Source organism: Peromyscus leucopus, chromosome 7, assembly GCF_004664715.2.
Source record: "Peromyscus leucopus breed LL Stock chromosome 7, UCI_PerLeu_2.1, whole genome shotgun sequence".
Taxonomy (NCBI): domain Eukaryota; kingdom Metazoa; phylum Chordata; class Mammalia; order Rodentia; family Cricetidae; genus Peromyscus; species Peromyscus leucopus.
This window is the reverse complement of record NC_051069.1, coordinates 61,609,544-61,626,197: the sequence shown is the minus strand read 5'-3', so window position 1 is coordinate 61,626,197 and position 16,654 is coordinate 61,609,544. Positions and strand designations below refer to the sequence as shown.

The 16,654-nt window shown below is 45.9% G+C and overlaps 1 protein-coding gene across 8 annotated transcripts in view; it reads right to left on the bottom strand.

The window, feature by feature from the left end:
* Window positions 1–16,654, bottom strand: part of Yap1 (Yes1 associated transcriptional regulator) — an 84,138-nt gene that overhangs the window by 40,713 nt on the left and 26,771 nt on the right. For all 8 annotated transcript variants that reach the window (XM_028890943.2, XM_028890947.2, XM_028890945.2 and 5 more), the window contains exon 3: window positions 6,841–6,956. In XM_028890943.2, the coding sequence (XP_028746776.1) occupies window positions 6,841–6,956 (116 nt within the window). The remainder of the gene's footprint in view (window positions 1–6,840; window positions 6,957–16,654) is intronic.

The window sequence follows — 16,654 nt, the reverse complement described above, 5'->3', positions numbered from 1 at the left end:
TCAAAAGTATTCCTTAGGAACACTCTGGCTACTGCTGCAGAATTTAGTCCATCTCACTCACACTCCTGCCTATATATGGCAGTCTAGATGCCATTTTTGAAGAATTAGCATCTTAATCTTTCACACAAATACTCCTTCCATGAGTCACAAAACTGTTGGAGCAATAGTGACCAGAAGGATTTAGAAATCAGTGGAAAAGACAAAAATAAAACCTTAGCACTCACCAAGAGAAGAAATAAAACAGGCATTTCATTTGGTCCTTGGATGTAAATAATTTAATCTCTTTTCACAAAGTTTCCAAAACATCTACAAATGACACTGAAGAAAACGTTTACCATGGACACTTCTATCTTCCAGTCCTACTATTTAATGACTCATTTCCTCAGGAGCAGGGTCCAGCTAAACTCCCCTGCATCTCCAACAGTGTGCTCCTGCTCTCTCCAGTCAGTGGCCAGTGCGCCTGGTAACAGCAGTTTGTACCTGTTTCTTCCATGGGTTCAGATTTTACATCCAACAGTAACTGTCAGAATTCAAACGACTCCTGAATGTACAGGAAGAATTGTTAATGTGTGCCCTCGGATCAGATCAAGAGAACTTGGGTTTCTACCTGCTTCCTCTGATGTAGGGCTGACTGCTAATGCAAGGCTTGGACACCTTGCCCGGTTTGCAATAGTCAAGACCTTTAATAGCCCCCTCACCCCCCCCCCCCCGCCCCAGCAGTGTCTCTAGCACCAGCTGGTAACCCCAACACTTGGGACATGGAGAGAAGGGTCCAAAGTTCAAGGACAGTCAGGGCTACAAAATCCTATCAAGGCTGGAGAGGTGGTCAATGGTTAAGAACACTGGCTGAGTTCACTTCCCAGCACCCACTCCAGTTCTGGGGGATCCAATGCCCTCTTTGGACTTCTGCAGGTTCCTGCCTGCATGTGACACACATACACTTAGACATATATTAAATAAACAAAAAATTTTAAATCCTGTTTAAAAACTGAAAAGGATGGCAGGACGGCTCAGTAAGAATACCGCTGCCAAACCTAAAACCTGAGTTTAAACCCTAGGTCCCACAAGGTAGGGGGAAAACGACTGTCACAAGTTATTACGCACACACACACACACACACACACACACACACACACACACACAGGCGCGCGCGCGCTCTCCTATTTCGGAGGAAAAAGAGAGGAGAGGGAAAGTAGCACCGTTAAAGCCATGGAGCACAGTTAGCCCGGACCCATCACCCCACACTTAGGAAGGCGGGTCAAGAAGATCATAAATTTGAGGCCTAGGCTGCAGTTAGATCCACCTCAAAAAACAAAATCAAGGGATTTAACTATAAATTCAATTTTCATCACAAGTACTCTGGGTTAGGTATGAATGCAAAAAGGAACACTCGAGAAGCGGGTGGTACTGGGTGATGGTCAAAAGTCATCTGTGCAGATACGTGAGAAGCTCCGAGCAGAGCGAAGTCGGCTGCAAAGCTGCCCCATGGGTGGTCATGTGCAGGAGTCAAGGCCTGCTGTGAGGCCTGGTACTGGGTAAGGTCTCCATCTCCAAACCAACTGGCCATTTTACCTTTGGGTGACCAATCATTTCTACTTCAGCAGGAAATTTTAAATCTTTGTATTTCCTTCATGTTGCTTGTTGGCTCTTACAGACTGCTATGCCCAATCCACATCTATATGTGGATTATGTTATGTAAGAACGGTGGCTAGTTCTATGTTACTAACCAAGATGCCCGGTCAGGTTTATAGTCCGGTGTGTTTGCCTGGCTCACCTGAGACCCTGGGTCTGATCCACAACACCAAGAAATGAATAGGGCGATAAATAAAGGCACAAGCAAACCAAGTTTCTTCTTCCTTCTCTTCTTCCTTGGACACAGGGTCCCATGTAGCCCAGGACAGCATCTGAACTATGTAGCTGAGCTAGTCATGAACCCTCCCTGACCTTCCAGGCACCGTTTCCAGAGTCCAGGGTTGGTTACACCGGATGAACCCACTTCTAGGGTTTGTAGGTCACCATGTTTATGCTTACTTAATTCCCTGGGGCCACGCCTCTTCCTCCCCAAACACTCTACCCCCAAAGTCATTTTCCCATCTCAGCCTGTCATTTCTCAGATTACCTGAACTGCCTTGTAGGGAGGAAAAACAGCCATTTGGTGAGGGAAGTCAGGAATGACCAGCAAGAGACTGGCTCTCGGCCACACTAAGTGTGGCTTCACTACCATAGTGTTCCTGCTGAGGTCTTGTTCTACAGTACTGTTTTCATTAACACAGAATATTTACATATCTCATCTTAAAATAATCAAGGGGAAAAACAGAAATCTGTGTATGTAACACTGTACTGCCCACATTAGACCGACTTCATAAGTCTGAAAGCTAGAAATAAACTCACTTCTTGGATAAAAAAGCCTGAGGCCTATACTTGCTCATAGAGAGCTTCAAATATAAATACAAATAAAGTCGGTGGGGACAGTTGTTTTAAATTACTTTAAATGAAGTAATACTAGCTACTAGTAATTACAAATAGTTTAATTGCAAAATACTGGATCACATTTACTTTACGTTTAAATTAATCTTTTTTCTATCTTTTGTTTTTGAGATAACATAATTACATCATTACCCGCTCCCTCCAAACTCCCACATAGCCCAGGCACAGAGCTGCTTCCCAGAGATAGGCACCTCTTTTGAGACTGAAATCTTATCAACAGGCCATTCTGCCTATCGTTTTATGTGGGCACAAGGTCTGTTGATTACAGCTTCCCTGGGGCTGGGGGTGCAGCTCAGGATGAGGTGCTCGGCATGAGCACCTGGGCTCCATCTCCAGGACCCCAAGACTGCAGCTCCTCCAACCTCCATTCTGAGATGTCTGCTGACACGGAGGGTGTGTGTGTGTGTGTGTGTGTATGTGTGTGCGTGTATGCGTGCGCGTGTATGTGTGTGTATGTGTGTGTGTGTGTGTGTGTGTGTGTGTGTGTGTGTGTGTGTGTGTGTGTGTGTGTGTGTGTGTGTGTGTGTGTGTGTAGAGTGTCTGTCTGTAACAGAGACAGTGTTCACAGCCTTTGCCTCACCTATGTTGAGACCCTGAGTTCAATTCTCTATTGGGAGAAAAAAACAATCCTGGAGTGCAAGCCACGCTACACTCATCACCAACGTCCTCAGCACTCGGCAGATGAAGTGGCCCAGTCTCTGGCTGGGATTTGTTTCACTCAGGAGATACACAGTAGCCCACAATCCCTGAGCTTTATATGCATCGATTCAACTAACATGGATGAAAAGTTAAAACTGTTTATTAAAATGTATAGACATTTTTCTTGTTACTTCACAAATAATCCAGCATAACAATTGTTTATATGGTTAAATCAGACACTTAGGTCAGAGAGCATTCAAGGCACACAGGAAGACATGCCAAGGTCTTACTCGCAAACGCTACATTTTGTAAGGGACCTGGATGTCTTAGACTTGGTACCCCTGTGTATGGGGAACACCAGGTCTCACTACATGCAGCCTAGCCTGGAACTTGCAGCAATCCTCCTGCCTCTGCTCTTGCAGCACCGGATTACTGGCATGGGTCATCACACAGCTTCATTTTGAAGTATCTGGTGACTCTTTAAGGCCTCTGTACTGTCTAACCTCAGCGTCCTCCCTAGAGGACAGTGTACCACTAGAAACAAATCTACAAGCACACCACACAAGCTCCGGTCCCCAGTGCCATCCTCTCCTCTATTTCCTCTGCCACTTATCACATGGTTTAGTGATGGCAGTGTGTGTGTGTGCGTGCGTGCGTGCGTGTATGTGTGTGTGTGGGGGTTGGGGGGGTTGTTAAAAGCTCACTAGCAAAATTCTGAATCTGGCTTCTACCACTTTAAAAACTGGCTAGTATAATAACTCCAACTTTAAAGGTAAGCGAGTCCAAATTCTCTCATTTTAATATTTAGACCATAAACAAAATGTGAGAAACAGCTCAGAGGTGAAGCCTTTCAAGGCTGACACAAGTTCAATTCCCGGGACCCACACAGCAGAAGAGAATCAAATCTCAAACGTTGGTCCTCTGACGTGCTCAAGCCCCTACTCCCACACACAAGGAACAAATAAAATGCAACCTTAAAATTTTTTTAAAAGAAAAATCTCTGGGCCTAGTGACACATGCCTTTAATCCCAGCACTCAGGAGAAAGAGGCAGGTGGATCTCTGAGTTTGAGACAGCCTGGTCTACAGAGTGAGATCCAGGACAGCCAGGGCTACACAGAGAAACCCTGTCTCAAAAACAAACAAGCAAAAAAACAAAGAAGAAAAGCTAATATGATAAAACAGTGTTCTAAAAGGAATCCCAATCAACCCAGTTTGATTAGGATGCCCTTGTTCCAAATGAAGGACATCTCTGATGTTGACTCTTAAAGTATACACATTTAGAGTATGAAATACTTAGCTCTACAACTTTTATTTGAAATCTGGTGATGATAAAAAATAAAGTTGCCAAAGTAAAATTACCAGTGCAACACACCTGCATCATTTTCACCGTTCCAGTTTTAGAATTTAAATCAAGTACCATACAAAAAACACATTCTGAGAACACCCAAGCACATTCCTGACACAGACCCTCAGTGAACACCGGAGAACTTAGTCCTTCATGGAGTTACTCTGTTCTGTATGGAGAATGTCTCACCCTAAATTGAGCAATCACCTCTTCAAAGTTTGTTTTCAATTCACCCAAAACAAGAGTGAGTAGGTGGAGAAGAGAAGCTGCCTCACACCCTGGCAGAGGAGGTCTCACTCTGCAAACTCCCCAGGCAAGTCTGCCACCAAGGTTCCTCGCCGGTCAGATGCCTCTGGTTCGGCCACTGCCATTTCCTAGTCTCACAGTCTTCTGAACTGGGAAGGTGAAGGAAGCCAGCAGCCCATCAAGAATTGCCACAGGTGTTTGCCATCACCAATGGGTGCCACCAGCCACCCAGCATGCAAAGGGGCAGCACAGAAACACACCCTGTATACCACGGTGCTCACGAGGCCGTGTGGCCTAACGAAAGAGGAAGGTCTGAGGGCGTGTGATGAGGGAGGCGAAGAAGCTGCCTGTGCCCCTCCCTGCCCCTAAGTCAAAAGCCAGAGGGCTGAGAGGCTAAGAGCCCTGGCTGCTCTTGCAGAGGACCCAGGCTGGGTTTCCAGCACCCACTCCTGGCTCATAGCCGCCTGTAACTCGGGTGCCAAGGCATCTGGTGTCCTCTTCTGCCCTCCATGGTGCACCATATATACATGCAGGCAAAACTTAATTCAACTAAGGACATATTTAACAACGAAATTTAAAAATCTCATACACATTAAAAAAAAGAAATTTAAACAGATCGGGACTTTAAAGGCATGGCACAGTCTCCTTCAAAGCCTTCCCCTTCATCGAGCACTGTTTGCTACTCCTCCCTATTATGCAAAGAAAAACCAGTCACTTCAACTATCCAATGACTCAATGTGCAAGCTCAGCTTCTGTGAAGTGGGTCGACTTGAGTTTTGGTTTTGCTTTGTTTTTTTTTGAGACAGTGTTTCACTATGTAGCTCTGACTATCCTGGAATTCACTATGCGAACCAGGCTGGCTTCAAACTCAGAGAGCTCTGTCTGCCTCTGCCTCCCGAGGGCTGAGATCAGAGGCATGTTTAAAGAAGCATGCTAGATCTAAGAGTAAGGGGGGTGGCTCTGGGACTCGGGACACACATGGCCTTACAGGTCCTGTCAAGGTGATAGGAACACCTGCTTTAAAATCAGTCTAAATGAGGGAAGGTTGCTGGGGGATGGTCTGTATGTCAAATTGCTCTGATTGGTCAATAAATAAAACACTGATTGGCCAGTGGCCAGGCAGGAAGTAGGTGGGACAAGGAGAGCGGAGAATTCTGGGAAGCGGAAGGCTGAGGCAGAGAGACACTGCCAGCTGCCACCATGACCAGCAGCATGTGAAGACGCCAGTAAGCCACCAGCCACATGGCAAGGTATAGATTTATGGAAATGGATTAATTTAAGATATAAGAACAGTTAGCAAGAAGCCTGCCACGGCCATACAGTTTGAAGCAATACAAGTCTCTGTGTTTACTTGGTTGGGTCTGAGCGGCTGTGGGACTGGCGGGTGACAGAGATTTGTCCTGACTGTGGGCCAGGCAGGAAAACTCTAGCTACAGAAGGTGGTGCACCAGGACCAAGCCAAGTTTGAGGCTAGTTTGGGCAGACCCCATTTCAGAAACAAAGAAAAAGGGGTATGGATGCCACAGCATGGAGTCCAGCATCTGAGGCAGTCACGCTATACAGCTGTGCTTTTTCTTCTTTAGGGCAACCAAAAATAAAACAATGTGCTTTCCACCACATTTTACAAAAGGATGAGCAGAGAGCCAACTCAGACCCCAGACGGTCATCAAACACAAATATGCACGCTGGTGCAACCAGAAATCCCAGACTTGGGAGGCAGAGGCAGGAGGATCAGCCATCACTGCTAAGACCATCTCAGGAATGGTGGTGGTTGTTTTGGAGGGTGAGGGGGTGGGGAGATGGTTTCGTGGGTAAAGGTGCTTGTTGCCATATCTAATGACTTGTTTGGCCCTTGGGTCTCACATGGTGGCAGGAGAACAGATTCCCTAAAGTTATTCTGCTGTCATTGTGTTCCCACGCCTGCCCGCACACACAATAAACAAACACGATGTTAAAACCTAAAGTAAAAACCCAAACTATTTAGCATCTATAGGAAGCCTCACAGCACATGGGCTACTCTGAAATACACAGGCTCCAATGGGTAGAAAAGTATCTAGTTTCCCTAAAAGAAAGCAAGTATCCAAACAGCAAGGCTGTGGTTCTGAGACAGGGTGGTGCTCACCTGAGGCGGAGTTCATCAGGGTCTGGGGCACGGCCGGGCTGGCAGGCGCAGGGACGTTCAGTTGCGAGAGCATGGCCTTCCGGGGGTCCTGCCATGTTGTTGTCTGATCGATGTGACTGAGACAAAGAAGAGCGAGTCAGACCGCTATCCCCTAAGAATGGCTCTCCTCACCACACTGCCCCAACCCCGGCAGACAGTCCCCCCCGAGCACTCAGAGACACTTTCACCTCTGAAATGTCTAAGTATGGGATCTGAAAAGGTTATACCCGGTGACAGAAACCACCGTTTCCTAGTGCACAGTGTCACTTCTAATTCAAAGAGAAAATGGTGTCTAAATCATGTAGGTGGGAATTGTGGCTAAAACTCAGGACTGGCCAAACACGACAATTTAACAATAGGCTTTTAGGACTCAAAATCTTTTTCAAAAGTAAAACACAAAAAGCAAAGCGTCCTATTAAGACATACACTTCAAAGCCAAAGCTGAGGGAGAAAAGGAACTGGGCACCAACAGCTCCCCCCACCTCCCGTGAAATGTGTTCCTGGATCCCAACCATAGCTTCCTGCCATAAGACAGCGTACCCTTACATGGGGGGTAGAAGAAGCCCTCCGGCTCCCTTCCTCTCTCAATGGCTTTGGCATGTATTTTATCACAACAGTGGGAGCGGTAATAAATACACAAAAACTCGAAGCAGCTAGGAAGGACAGTAACTGTTCTCTCTGGGGGCTGGGGAAGAGTTCAGGCTCAGGAAAGGCATGGTGCCTGTCACTATCTGTGTTAATGCTGCCACAAGCACACGAGTTCCATGGCTACTGCAGCAGCCCTCAGGTCAAGGCCACGAAGCCTAAACTTGGTTCAGATTTTGCCGCCTAAGCCTCATAGAGAGGATGATTGAGTCCTCATCAGACTCGGGGCTTACTTCACCTTCCAAATCCTGTACACAAACTTTATCCTCAGGCAAGCCACTGAATCTTTACCAAAATATCAGTACACTTTTCTCCTTAAAAAAAAAGTTATTTCTTGGTATGTGCTGTAAGCTGTTCCTGTAACCTTCCCACTAACCCATAAATGAGTTTTTTCCCCCAAAATCTTAGGAGAAGCTGAAAAGGCACACCCTCCTCACTGCTGAACTCAGGTGACACCAACAATCTTGTTTTCCAGCAACTGAAGACAGTGACAGGCAGTCACTCTTCCTCCGGGCGGAACCTCTGCCTGCTCAAGTCTCAGGCTTGCACTTCAGGACCCGTATTTTACAGGAGCATGCTTAGCTGTGCTTCATTTGTTTGTTTATTCCATTTAAACTGTGCTTCTTGAGGGCACCGTTCCCCCAACTGCTCTACAAAGCCCCGAGTTTCTATTAATCTTAAAGACCAAGATGCCTCCTTATAGAAGCCTCCTTTACAGAAAGGCCAAGCCTGTATGTGTTACAATCCCAGCTATGGAGACAGGGGATGCCACACTAGCAGGGAGGTCTGACCTCTGTACTTGGGGGAGAGCGATAGGGGGACCCCTGAAGCTCACTGGCTACCAGTCCAGCCAATAGAAGACCAGGCTCAGTGAGAGACCCTGACTCAAGATGAGAAGCAATAGAGGAAGACATTCAACATCACTCTGGCCTCCATACATGTAAAAGTGCACACAGGCCGGGGCGGTGGTGGTGCACACCTTTAATCCCAGCACTCAGGAGGCAGAGCTAGGCGGATCTCTGTGAGTTCGAGGCCAGCATGGTTTACAGAGCGAGATCCAAGACAGGCACCAAAACTACACAGAGAAACCCTGTTTCAAAAAAACAAAAACAACCCCCCCCAAAAAAAAAACAAAGAGTGCATATGTGAACACATTAACACACACTCATAAAACACACAAAACCAAACCTCCAAATAGCCCTGCCAAAGACAATCTGGATTCTGTAGTGTAGGTAAGTTTTAGCAACCTGCTTCATCTTCAGAAAGGGGGAGTGGGAACTGGTTTATTCACTTCTCAGGGTTTTGAGAATTAAATCCATACTTAAACAACCAGAACCGTGGCTCCTACAAAAGGCCCTAGAGTCCAGCATGGTGCTGCCTGCCTTTAATCCTGGGGAAAAGGGGTGGGGGAAACAGGCGGATCTTCGTAAGTTCAAACCTATCCCAGTCTACTTAGTAAGTTCCAGGTCAGCCAGAACTACATATTAAGACCCTGTCTCAGAAAAACAACCAATTCCCCCTCCAACCCAACCCCCCACCCAGAAAAATTAATGAAAAAACAACGACAACAACAAAAACCCTCCAACAAACCAGCCCACAGTGTGCGATTCTCCCCTCCTCCTCTAGCCACAGTAGAGAAAGTGGCTTCCCGTTTAAACGCTCTACTCGAAGGTTTGGCCAACGCTGTTCTATTCTTCTACTGCACGCACTCGGATGAGAGGCAGTGTGGGGACAGCTGCCTGTGTGGGGACTGTGCAGGATGAAATGGAGACTAAGCGGCTGAAAGTGTAGGCTTTACTAGCTTAAGAAGACAAACCTTTTCAAAAGCAGATCCTAGAACGGGGGTTAGACATGCGGGATCATTAGGTTTCATTTAAACAGCAGCAATTACTGGTGCCGGTTCTAGACTGCAACCAAGATTACATCCCTCTGGACCAGCAGGATGGCTCAGCAGGTAATGGTGTGCTGAACCCTGGAGCCCACTCACCAACCAGGTGGGAAAGAGGACAGCTTCATAAATTCGTCTTCCAGCCTCCACATGCACACCATGGCATAGGCAACCAACACACACACACACACACACACACTTTCTTTTTCAATAGAAAAGTGAGAAAATTTGCACTTAAATATAAGGTCAGTGAGGTGCCTAGAGAGAAATCAAGTGACCAACCTGACTCTCATATTAAGGGAAGCTGATTCAGCTGGGCATGGTTTTAATCCCTGAGTTCAAAGCCAGCCTGGTCTATACAGATTGAGTTCCAGGTCAGCCAGGGCAACACAGAGAAACCCTGTCTCAAAAAAAAAAAAAAAAAAAAAAAAAAGCTTGCTTTAGGTGGTGTAGTAATATATGCCATTAATCCCAGAACTCAGAAGGAAGTGAGTTCTAGGCCAGCCAGGGACACATAGGGAGACTCCGACTTTAGGAAAACAGCAAGAGTGTTTTAAATTGGGTGTGAAGACTGTTTGAATTTTGAGTTTTGGCTGTTGCCATTGGCAGCTCAGAAGACTCTGGTGGCGGCTAAAGAGGCAGCTGGGCCAGATTTCCTGCCCTTATCAAATCCATGCTTGTTGTGACAGTGTTATTTATAGTCACATGCTAGAGGCCATTCTCAAACCAGGGAAACCTATGTGCTTAACTGACTCTAGGACAATGACACACTGTTCAATCTAACCTTCTACAGCTCCGGTTCTGAGACCACAGGCATTCATTCCTTTTTTATAAATCCATCACCTACCTTTCACAAGTCTCAAAGGCTCAGAAATAAACATATGGCCTAATTCTTTGATAAGGACAAGACAATTTATACACTTTTCTTTTATGGTAAGTTTTTTCAAGATTGTCAGAAGTCAAAATCCAAGACTGGAGTTCAAAGTGCTGGGCTGTCTGTAAAGCCCAAAGTGTGTATGTGACAGGTGATCTTCAGCTGCAAATAGCACAGCACCGTGTAACCTGCTCATGAACAGGAAACAAGCTAACTGAGAGACCACAACATACACGTCCCCTCAGGAGCTAAGAGGGAGCTGTCCTGAGGAACAGCAAGGCTCAGGCCTAAGGTCATCTTCAGCCAAACGGTTTCCCTCCAGAGTTACATTCAACAACCTTGTTGGTCACAATGTGAAGCCATGGACACCACGTCTCCCAAGTTCACAGCTTGGGTTTTTCTCTTATGATGCAGAAAATGGCAGGTGTCAGTATACACGGGTGGAGAACGAAAGCCCAGCTGAGGGTTGAGTCCCCAGGTCTTGTAGCCCTTCCCACTCACTGCCAGGAAAAAGAATCAAAACCACAACAAACAGCAGCTCCAGGGAATCTAAGCTCTCAGACAGTCCACCCCTGTAACACTCAGGCTGGAGTCGCCCTGGAATGTGGAGAATTGCTAGGTGTGGAGAGAGAGTATGGCCAGGTTGGTGGAGCAAGGTCGGCCAGGTCAGCTGACCTCCAGAGACTCCAGGGCTAGGGTGTAGGGTGGGGGTGTCAGAGTCGGGGGAGTCTGGTGTGGCATCTCCTGAAACCCCAGCATTCAGGAGGCTGAGGCAGGAGGATTGTGATGAATTCAGTCATCCTGGGCTCCAAAATGAGATCCTGTTTCAAAAACTGAAGGAAGGAAGGGAGGGAGGGAGGGAGGGAGGGATTTTAAATAGTCTCCTAAATCATCTTATAGACACGCTGATTTACCTAAAAATGCCAGATTACGACCTCACTGCTTCAGTTTTATTGTAGCTGATTAAACTGATAACCCTGAGCAGATGGTATTTAGATGCACAGCAGCGGATAGGAAACAGTAACTTTGTTGTACAGATGAAAGGCAGCATTAATCTGATTTAAGGCCATCAGTTGGGGAGGTGAGACTGTGAGGGGCAGGAAGCAAATATGTTCAGTTCAGACTCAGACCGCATCCTCATTCCCTAAGGCCCTAGACTCAGGACCAGGAAGAAGACAGGCTTGGGCAGTCCATCCACTCTCATCAGCACTGTGGCCATACCACACCTGTTCGGTGCACTGGCAGATAAAAGGCCTCTGGGTGTCCCAGCTCCCATCTCACTCAAGATCCCACCCAGATTTACAGGTGCACTGGCATTTCAGCTGCTAGCAACACAGCATGGCTGCAGCCACCCAAACTGCTAAGACAGGACCAGTCGTCAGTCTGGAAACACTCCCCAAGAGGCAGACAACACTACACAAGCAGGAAACGGGCAACTCACGTGAACTACAGCGACAACACCAGACCCCACTAAATGTAATAAAAGAGTCTTAAAACAGCATTTTCTTTAAAATGTGTGTGAGCAGCTGACTTTCAGAGTCTGTTTTCTTCTCCCATCATGTGGGTTCCAGGAATCTCATCAGGCTCCCAGGATCCTTTAACTACCAAGCCTCCACATATTTTCTTTAAAAAATAAATAAATAAATAAATAAATATATATATATATATATATGTATATATGTATATGAGTGTCTGCCTGCATGCATGTATGTGGAGAGACAGAGTAAGTGTGTGTATGGACCTAAAAAAGAATCAGGTCCTGGAACTAGGTTACAGACATTCGTGAGGCACAGGTTCTCTGGAAGAAGAGCTCTGAACTGCCAAGCCTATCTTGCCAGCCCCCTCATATAATATTTCTTTCACTAACCATTGGACAACATCAATGAGGCGAACCTGGAGAGTGACCCCAAAACTTGAACGAATTAACTTTTTATCCATGCTACATTTTAGGGGAGATATGATGCAGGCCCTGGCATGGTGGTTCACACCTATGATCCAGGGACCTGGGAGATTAAGACAGATTGTCATAACCTTGAGATCAGCTTGGCCCCTAGAGTGAATTCTATGGCAGCCTGGCTACAATGTAAGACCCTGTCTCAGAAAACAAAAGATTTACTGCATACCAAATGAAGAGACATGACTCCTGTACAAACAGACACTAAGCAAAGTCATACTTGGTCTTAACTAAGTAGTGTGTGAACTGTTTTATTTTTCTATTTCATTATTATCTCTAACTTTAAACTTTGGTAAGGCCTTCTGTGTTTCCACAAGTCGAGAGGAGAGGTAATGGATGACTTGACTTGGGAGAGAAGTTGCCCCAGCCCTGGCAGGTCCAGCAGCTTCTCTCTCCTGGTCCCTCGCTCAGCAGCTGTGACAAAAACAAACACATCAAACAGGAACAGCAGCTCACCTACAGGACGACTTCCTGGCTGAAAGAGACAGTGTCTGTATCTGCATATGCATTCACACCTGTGTGTGCACATGTGTGCTTGCGTGTGAGTGGAGGCCAGAGACTGACATCCAACGTCTTCCTCAGTCATACCTGTGTGTGCACATGTGTGCTTGCGTGTGAGTGGAGGCCAGAGACTGACATCCAACGTCTTCCTCAGTCACCCTCCACTTCAGTTTTTGAGACAAAGTCTCACCAGTCTGGAGTTGGCTCATTTGGCTAGGTAGGCTGCCTAGGCAGAAGCCACCGAGATCCTCTTGTCTCTGCCTCCCCAGGGCTGGCTGGGATTACAGACTCAGTTTTATCGCCTACATGCCAGGTGCTTCATTGACTGAGTTATGGTCCCTGCTTCTCCATGTTAAAAAGTAAATAAATGGTGTCTGCTGTCAACAGTGCTCTGCTGAGCTCACACTGGGTAACAAGCCTTGATTTGTGTCCATCACATCGTTTCTTCTTAAGAAAATTAAGGCTGGACTCTCATCCAAGCTAAGCAAGCTGTGTAACTTAGAATATTAGTGAACTTTTAACACTAGATTTTAAATGTCTCCTTTCTGTCTTGATATAAAATTTATATATTCATTAGAGGGAGCGGGAGGAGAACACTTTGTAGTTGACCAGAATCAGAAGAACATTTGCTCAGGTAGAATACCAGAATTCTACTTAAAGCATAACTGAAACAAATCGTGCGAGTGACCTTCAAGGTAATGACTACGGAATCCTACTACATTCATTCTGAAGTATAGTAACACTTCTTTCCAGAGGACAAAGACGAACCAAGTTCAATCTCTATAAGCAGGCTATTAATTTCCTTTTTTCCTCCTTCTATTTATTTATATTTATATATGTATGTATGTATGTGCTGTGGGATGTTCTGTATGGCAAATGTGTTGCTCTGATTGGTCAATAAATAAAATACTGATTGGCCAGTGGCCAGGCAGGAAGTATAGGCGGGACTAACAGAGAGGAAAAAAGAAAGAGCAGGAAGGCAGGAGTCACTGCCAGCCGCCACCAGGACAAGCAGCATGTGAAGACACCGGTAAGCCACAAGCCACATGGCAAGGTACAGATTTATGGAAATGGATTAATTTAAGCTATAAGCACAGTTAGCAAGAAGCCTGCCACGGCCATACAGTTTGTAAGCAATATAAGTCTCTGTGTTTACTTGGTTGGGTCTGAGCGGCTGTGGGACTGGTGGGTGAGAGATTTGTCCTGACTGTGGGTCAGGCAGGAAAACTCTAGATGTATGTATGTATGTATGTATGTATGTATGTATGTATGTATGTATGCATGTATGCATGCTGAGACAGGGTTTCTCTGTGCAGTCCTGGATGGATGGCCTCAAACTCCCATCTTTCTCTGCCTCCTGGGTGCTGGGATCAATGGCGTGTGCCACCACCACCTGACTTCTTTTCTTTTCTAATCTTAGATCAAGTGTCTGGAGAGATGGCTCAGTGGTTAAAAGTCCTTGGCCTTGCAGAGGATCAGAACTGAGTTTTTAGCACCCCATCAAGAGGCTCACAATCACCTACAACACTGGCTCCAGGGGATCTTACACCCTCTGCTGGTCTCTAAAGTCACCTGCACCCATGTAGCATATACTCAGAGACATACAAATAAATTTCAAAAATGTAAAAATAAATATAGTGAAGTCATTGGTTAGGTAGGGAAAACAGAACAGAACAGACATGTAACACTTAACTTCTCATCTTTTGTTTCCTTTTCCACAGTTTCAGTTGTCTGAAATCAACCAGTGTGAGCATGTCCTAGTGTGAGTATGATCCAGTGATCTTCCTTTCAACCAGGCCAACGTAGTAATTTCCAATCCCCAGGGGATGTGCCTGATTATTCACTGAACCATATAATTCCATGACTTCTGCACTTAACTTTACATGGTGGTTTAAGTTTCTGCTGTTTGAAGAGGGACTGAGACAACATGAATTTCTTTTCTCTTTCCTTACTATCTCATAAAGTTTTAGTCTAAGAAAGCTGTATTTTTTTTTTCTTTCCTTATCCAGGTAAACCTCAGAGTCCCTAATTAGGTAGCAAAACCAGAGGAATTAAGGAATTACTGATAGAAGACCAGATCATACAGTATGGTAGAGTCAAAATCTGACCATCTAACCATCCCACCTTAACTCCATGCCTGCAAAGGACTACAACACACAGGCCCTGACTTGGAGTAGCCCAGCTTCCCTGAGCTAACACCCAGACAGCAGCCAGAGCGAAATGTGTATGGGCACCGCTGTCTTACCCTGCCCACCGCTGCAGCATCAGTGTGGTCAGCCGGGAGCTGAGAAACAACTCACACACAGTCATTTCAGTGTGTCAATCAGCTGTCAGTCTCCTGAAAGATGCTTCCATCTGAACTTGACGGCACAGCAGGACATCCCTCACTGAGGCAAGAGAAAGCCTCCCTGGTTGAAGACTTCTCAATGCTTTCTCAATGCTTGACACTGACTAGCAAATCTTGTTTCCCATCTGCTTTCTGAAATTATGGACGGAAGTACCCAGCAATTACACCAAGGTCTCTACCCTTTACTCCTGGTCTGGTTGAAAGTTGTGTTCAATGACATCATCTGGCCTCAGGTAAGTGGATCATGATGAATGTTTTGCTGGCTGGGTGTTCTGAATCTTGCACCTAATCATCCCTCATTCTGTGGATGACAAAAATGAGACCAGTGAGCAGAGATACAAAGTGAGGTCCCCAATCTCTTGCCCATCAGCTTTGTGTGATGACATGTTAAAATGGAGAAGCTGCAAGAGCAAGGCATCTGGACTGTGGATCACACCCAAAGAGGCTGTCATTCCATTTAATCCAGCCTATCCGAATATAAAGTAAAAAAGAAAAGTGTCACGTGTGTTTAGATGATATCAGTACTTCCTGAAGAGTCTGAATCTTTCTGAACTCTTCATATACTGCACAGAGGAAGGTAAGAGCTCAAAAACATTCACAATGGGGCTGGTGGTATAGCTCAGGATCAGAGACCTCACACCCTGGGTTTCATCCCCAGCACAGGAAAAGGGAACAGTCCTCACACCCATTACAATGCCTGTCATGAAAACAGAGAATTCCATGTCTTCGAGGATCCAAATCAACTGCCAGCTTTGTGCATTGCTGGAATGCAAAACACTGTTAAGTAGACAGATTCAAAGCTCCTCAAAACCAAACCAAACATAAAATCAGCACCTGATTCAGCAATCCCACTATTACATCACCTGAAAGAACTAACAGCAGGACCCAGGCTCTCCTAAATTCACGCTAAAGCGGCACTACTCATAGCAGCCCACGGGGAGACAACCTAAATGCCCACTAGCAAATGAACAACAAAATGTGGCAGACACAAACAATGGGAGGCAGCCAGGAACAAGGAGTGTGGCGACTGAGAGGGCCCTTAGGACAAAGGACTGCTGTCAAGTTCAAGGGCCCACTGGTGGAAGGAGAGAGCCGAGCCCTATAACATCTTCCTCTTAACTCCACACGGGGCACACAAGCACAGAAGTGTGTGTAAAGCACATCAGCTTTATCTAGACCAGCCTCTTTTCCTTTCCTTTTGAGATAAGGTCTCACATTTACGCCAGGCCAGCCTTGCACTTGGACGCTTGCACACACACACACACCACCACACACACACAAAGTAAATAAATAAATGTTTCAAAACTAAGTAAAAACTACAACATAACACATACACAGAGGTGAACAATATATGGAATACCAGGATGAGACTAAGAAAGGTCACATTTGTGTGGTGGCGCATGCCTTTAACCCAGTACTTGGGAGGCAGAGGCAGGCGGATCACTGAGTTCAAGGCCAACCTGGTCTATACAGAGCAAGCTCCATGACAGTCAGGGCTGCACACAGAAACCCTGTGTTGGAAAACAAAAAACAAAAACAAAAAACAATTCCCATTCAGATCTGCTC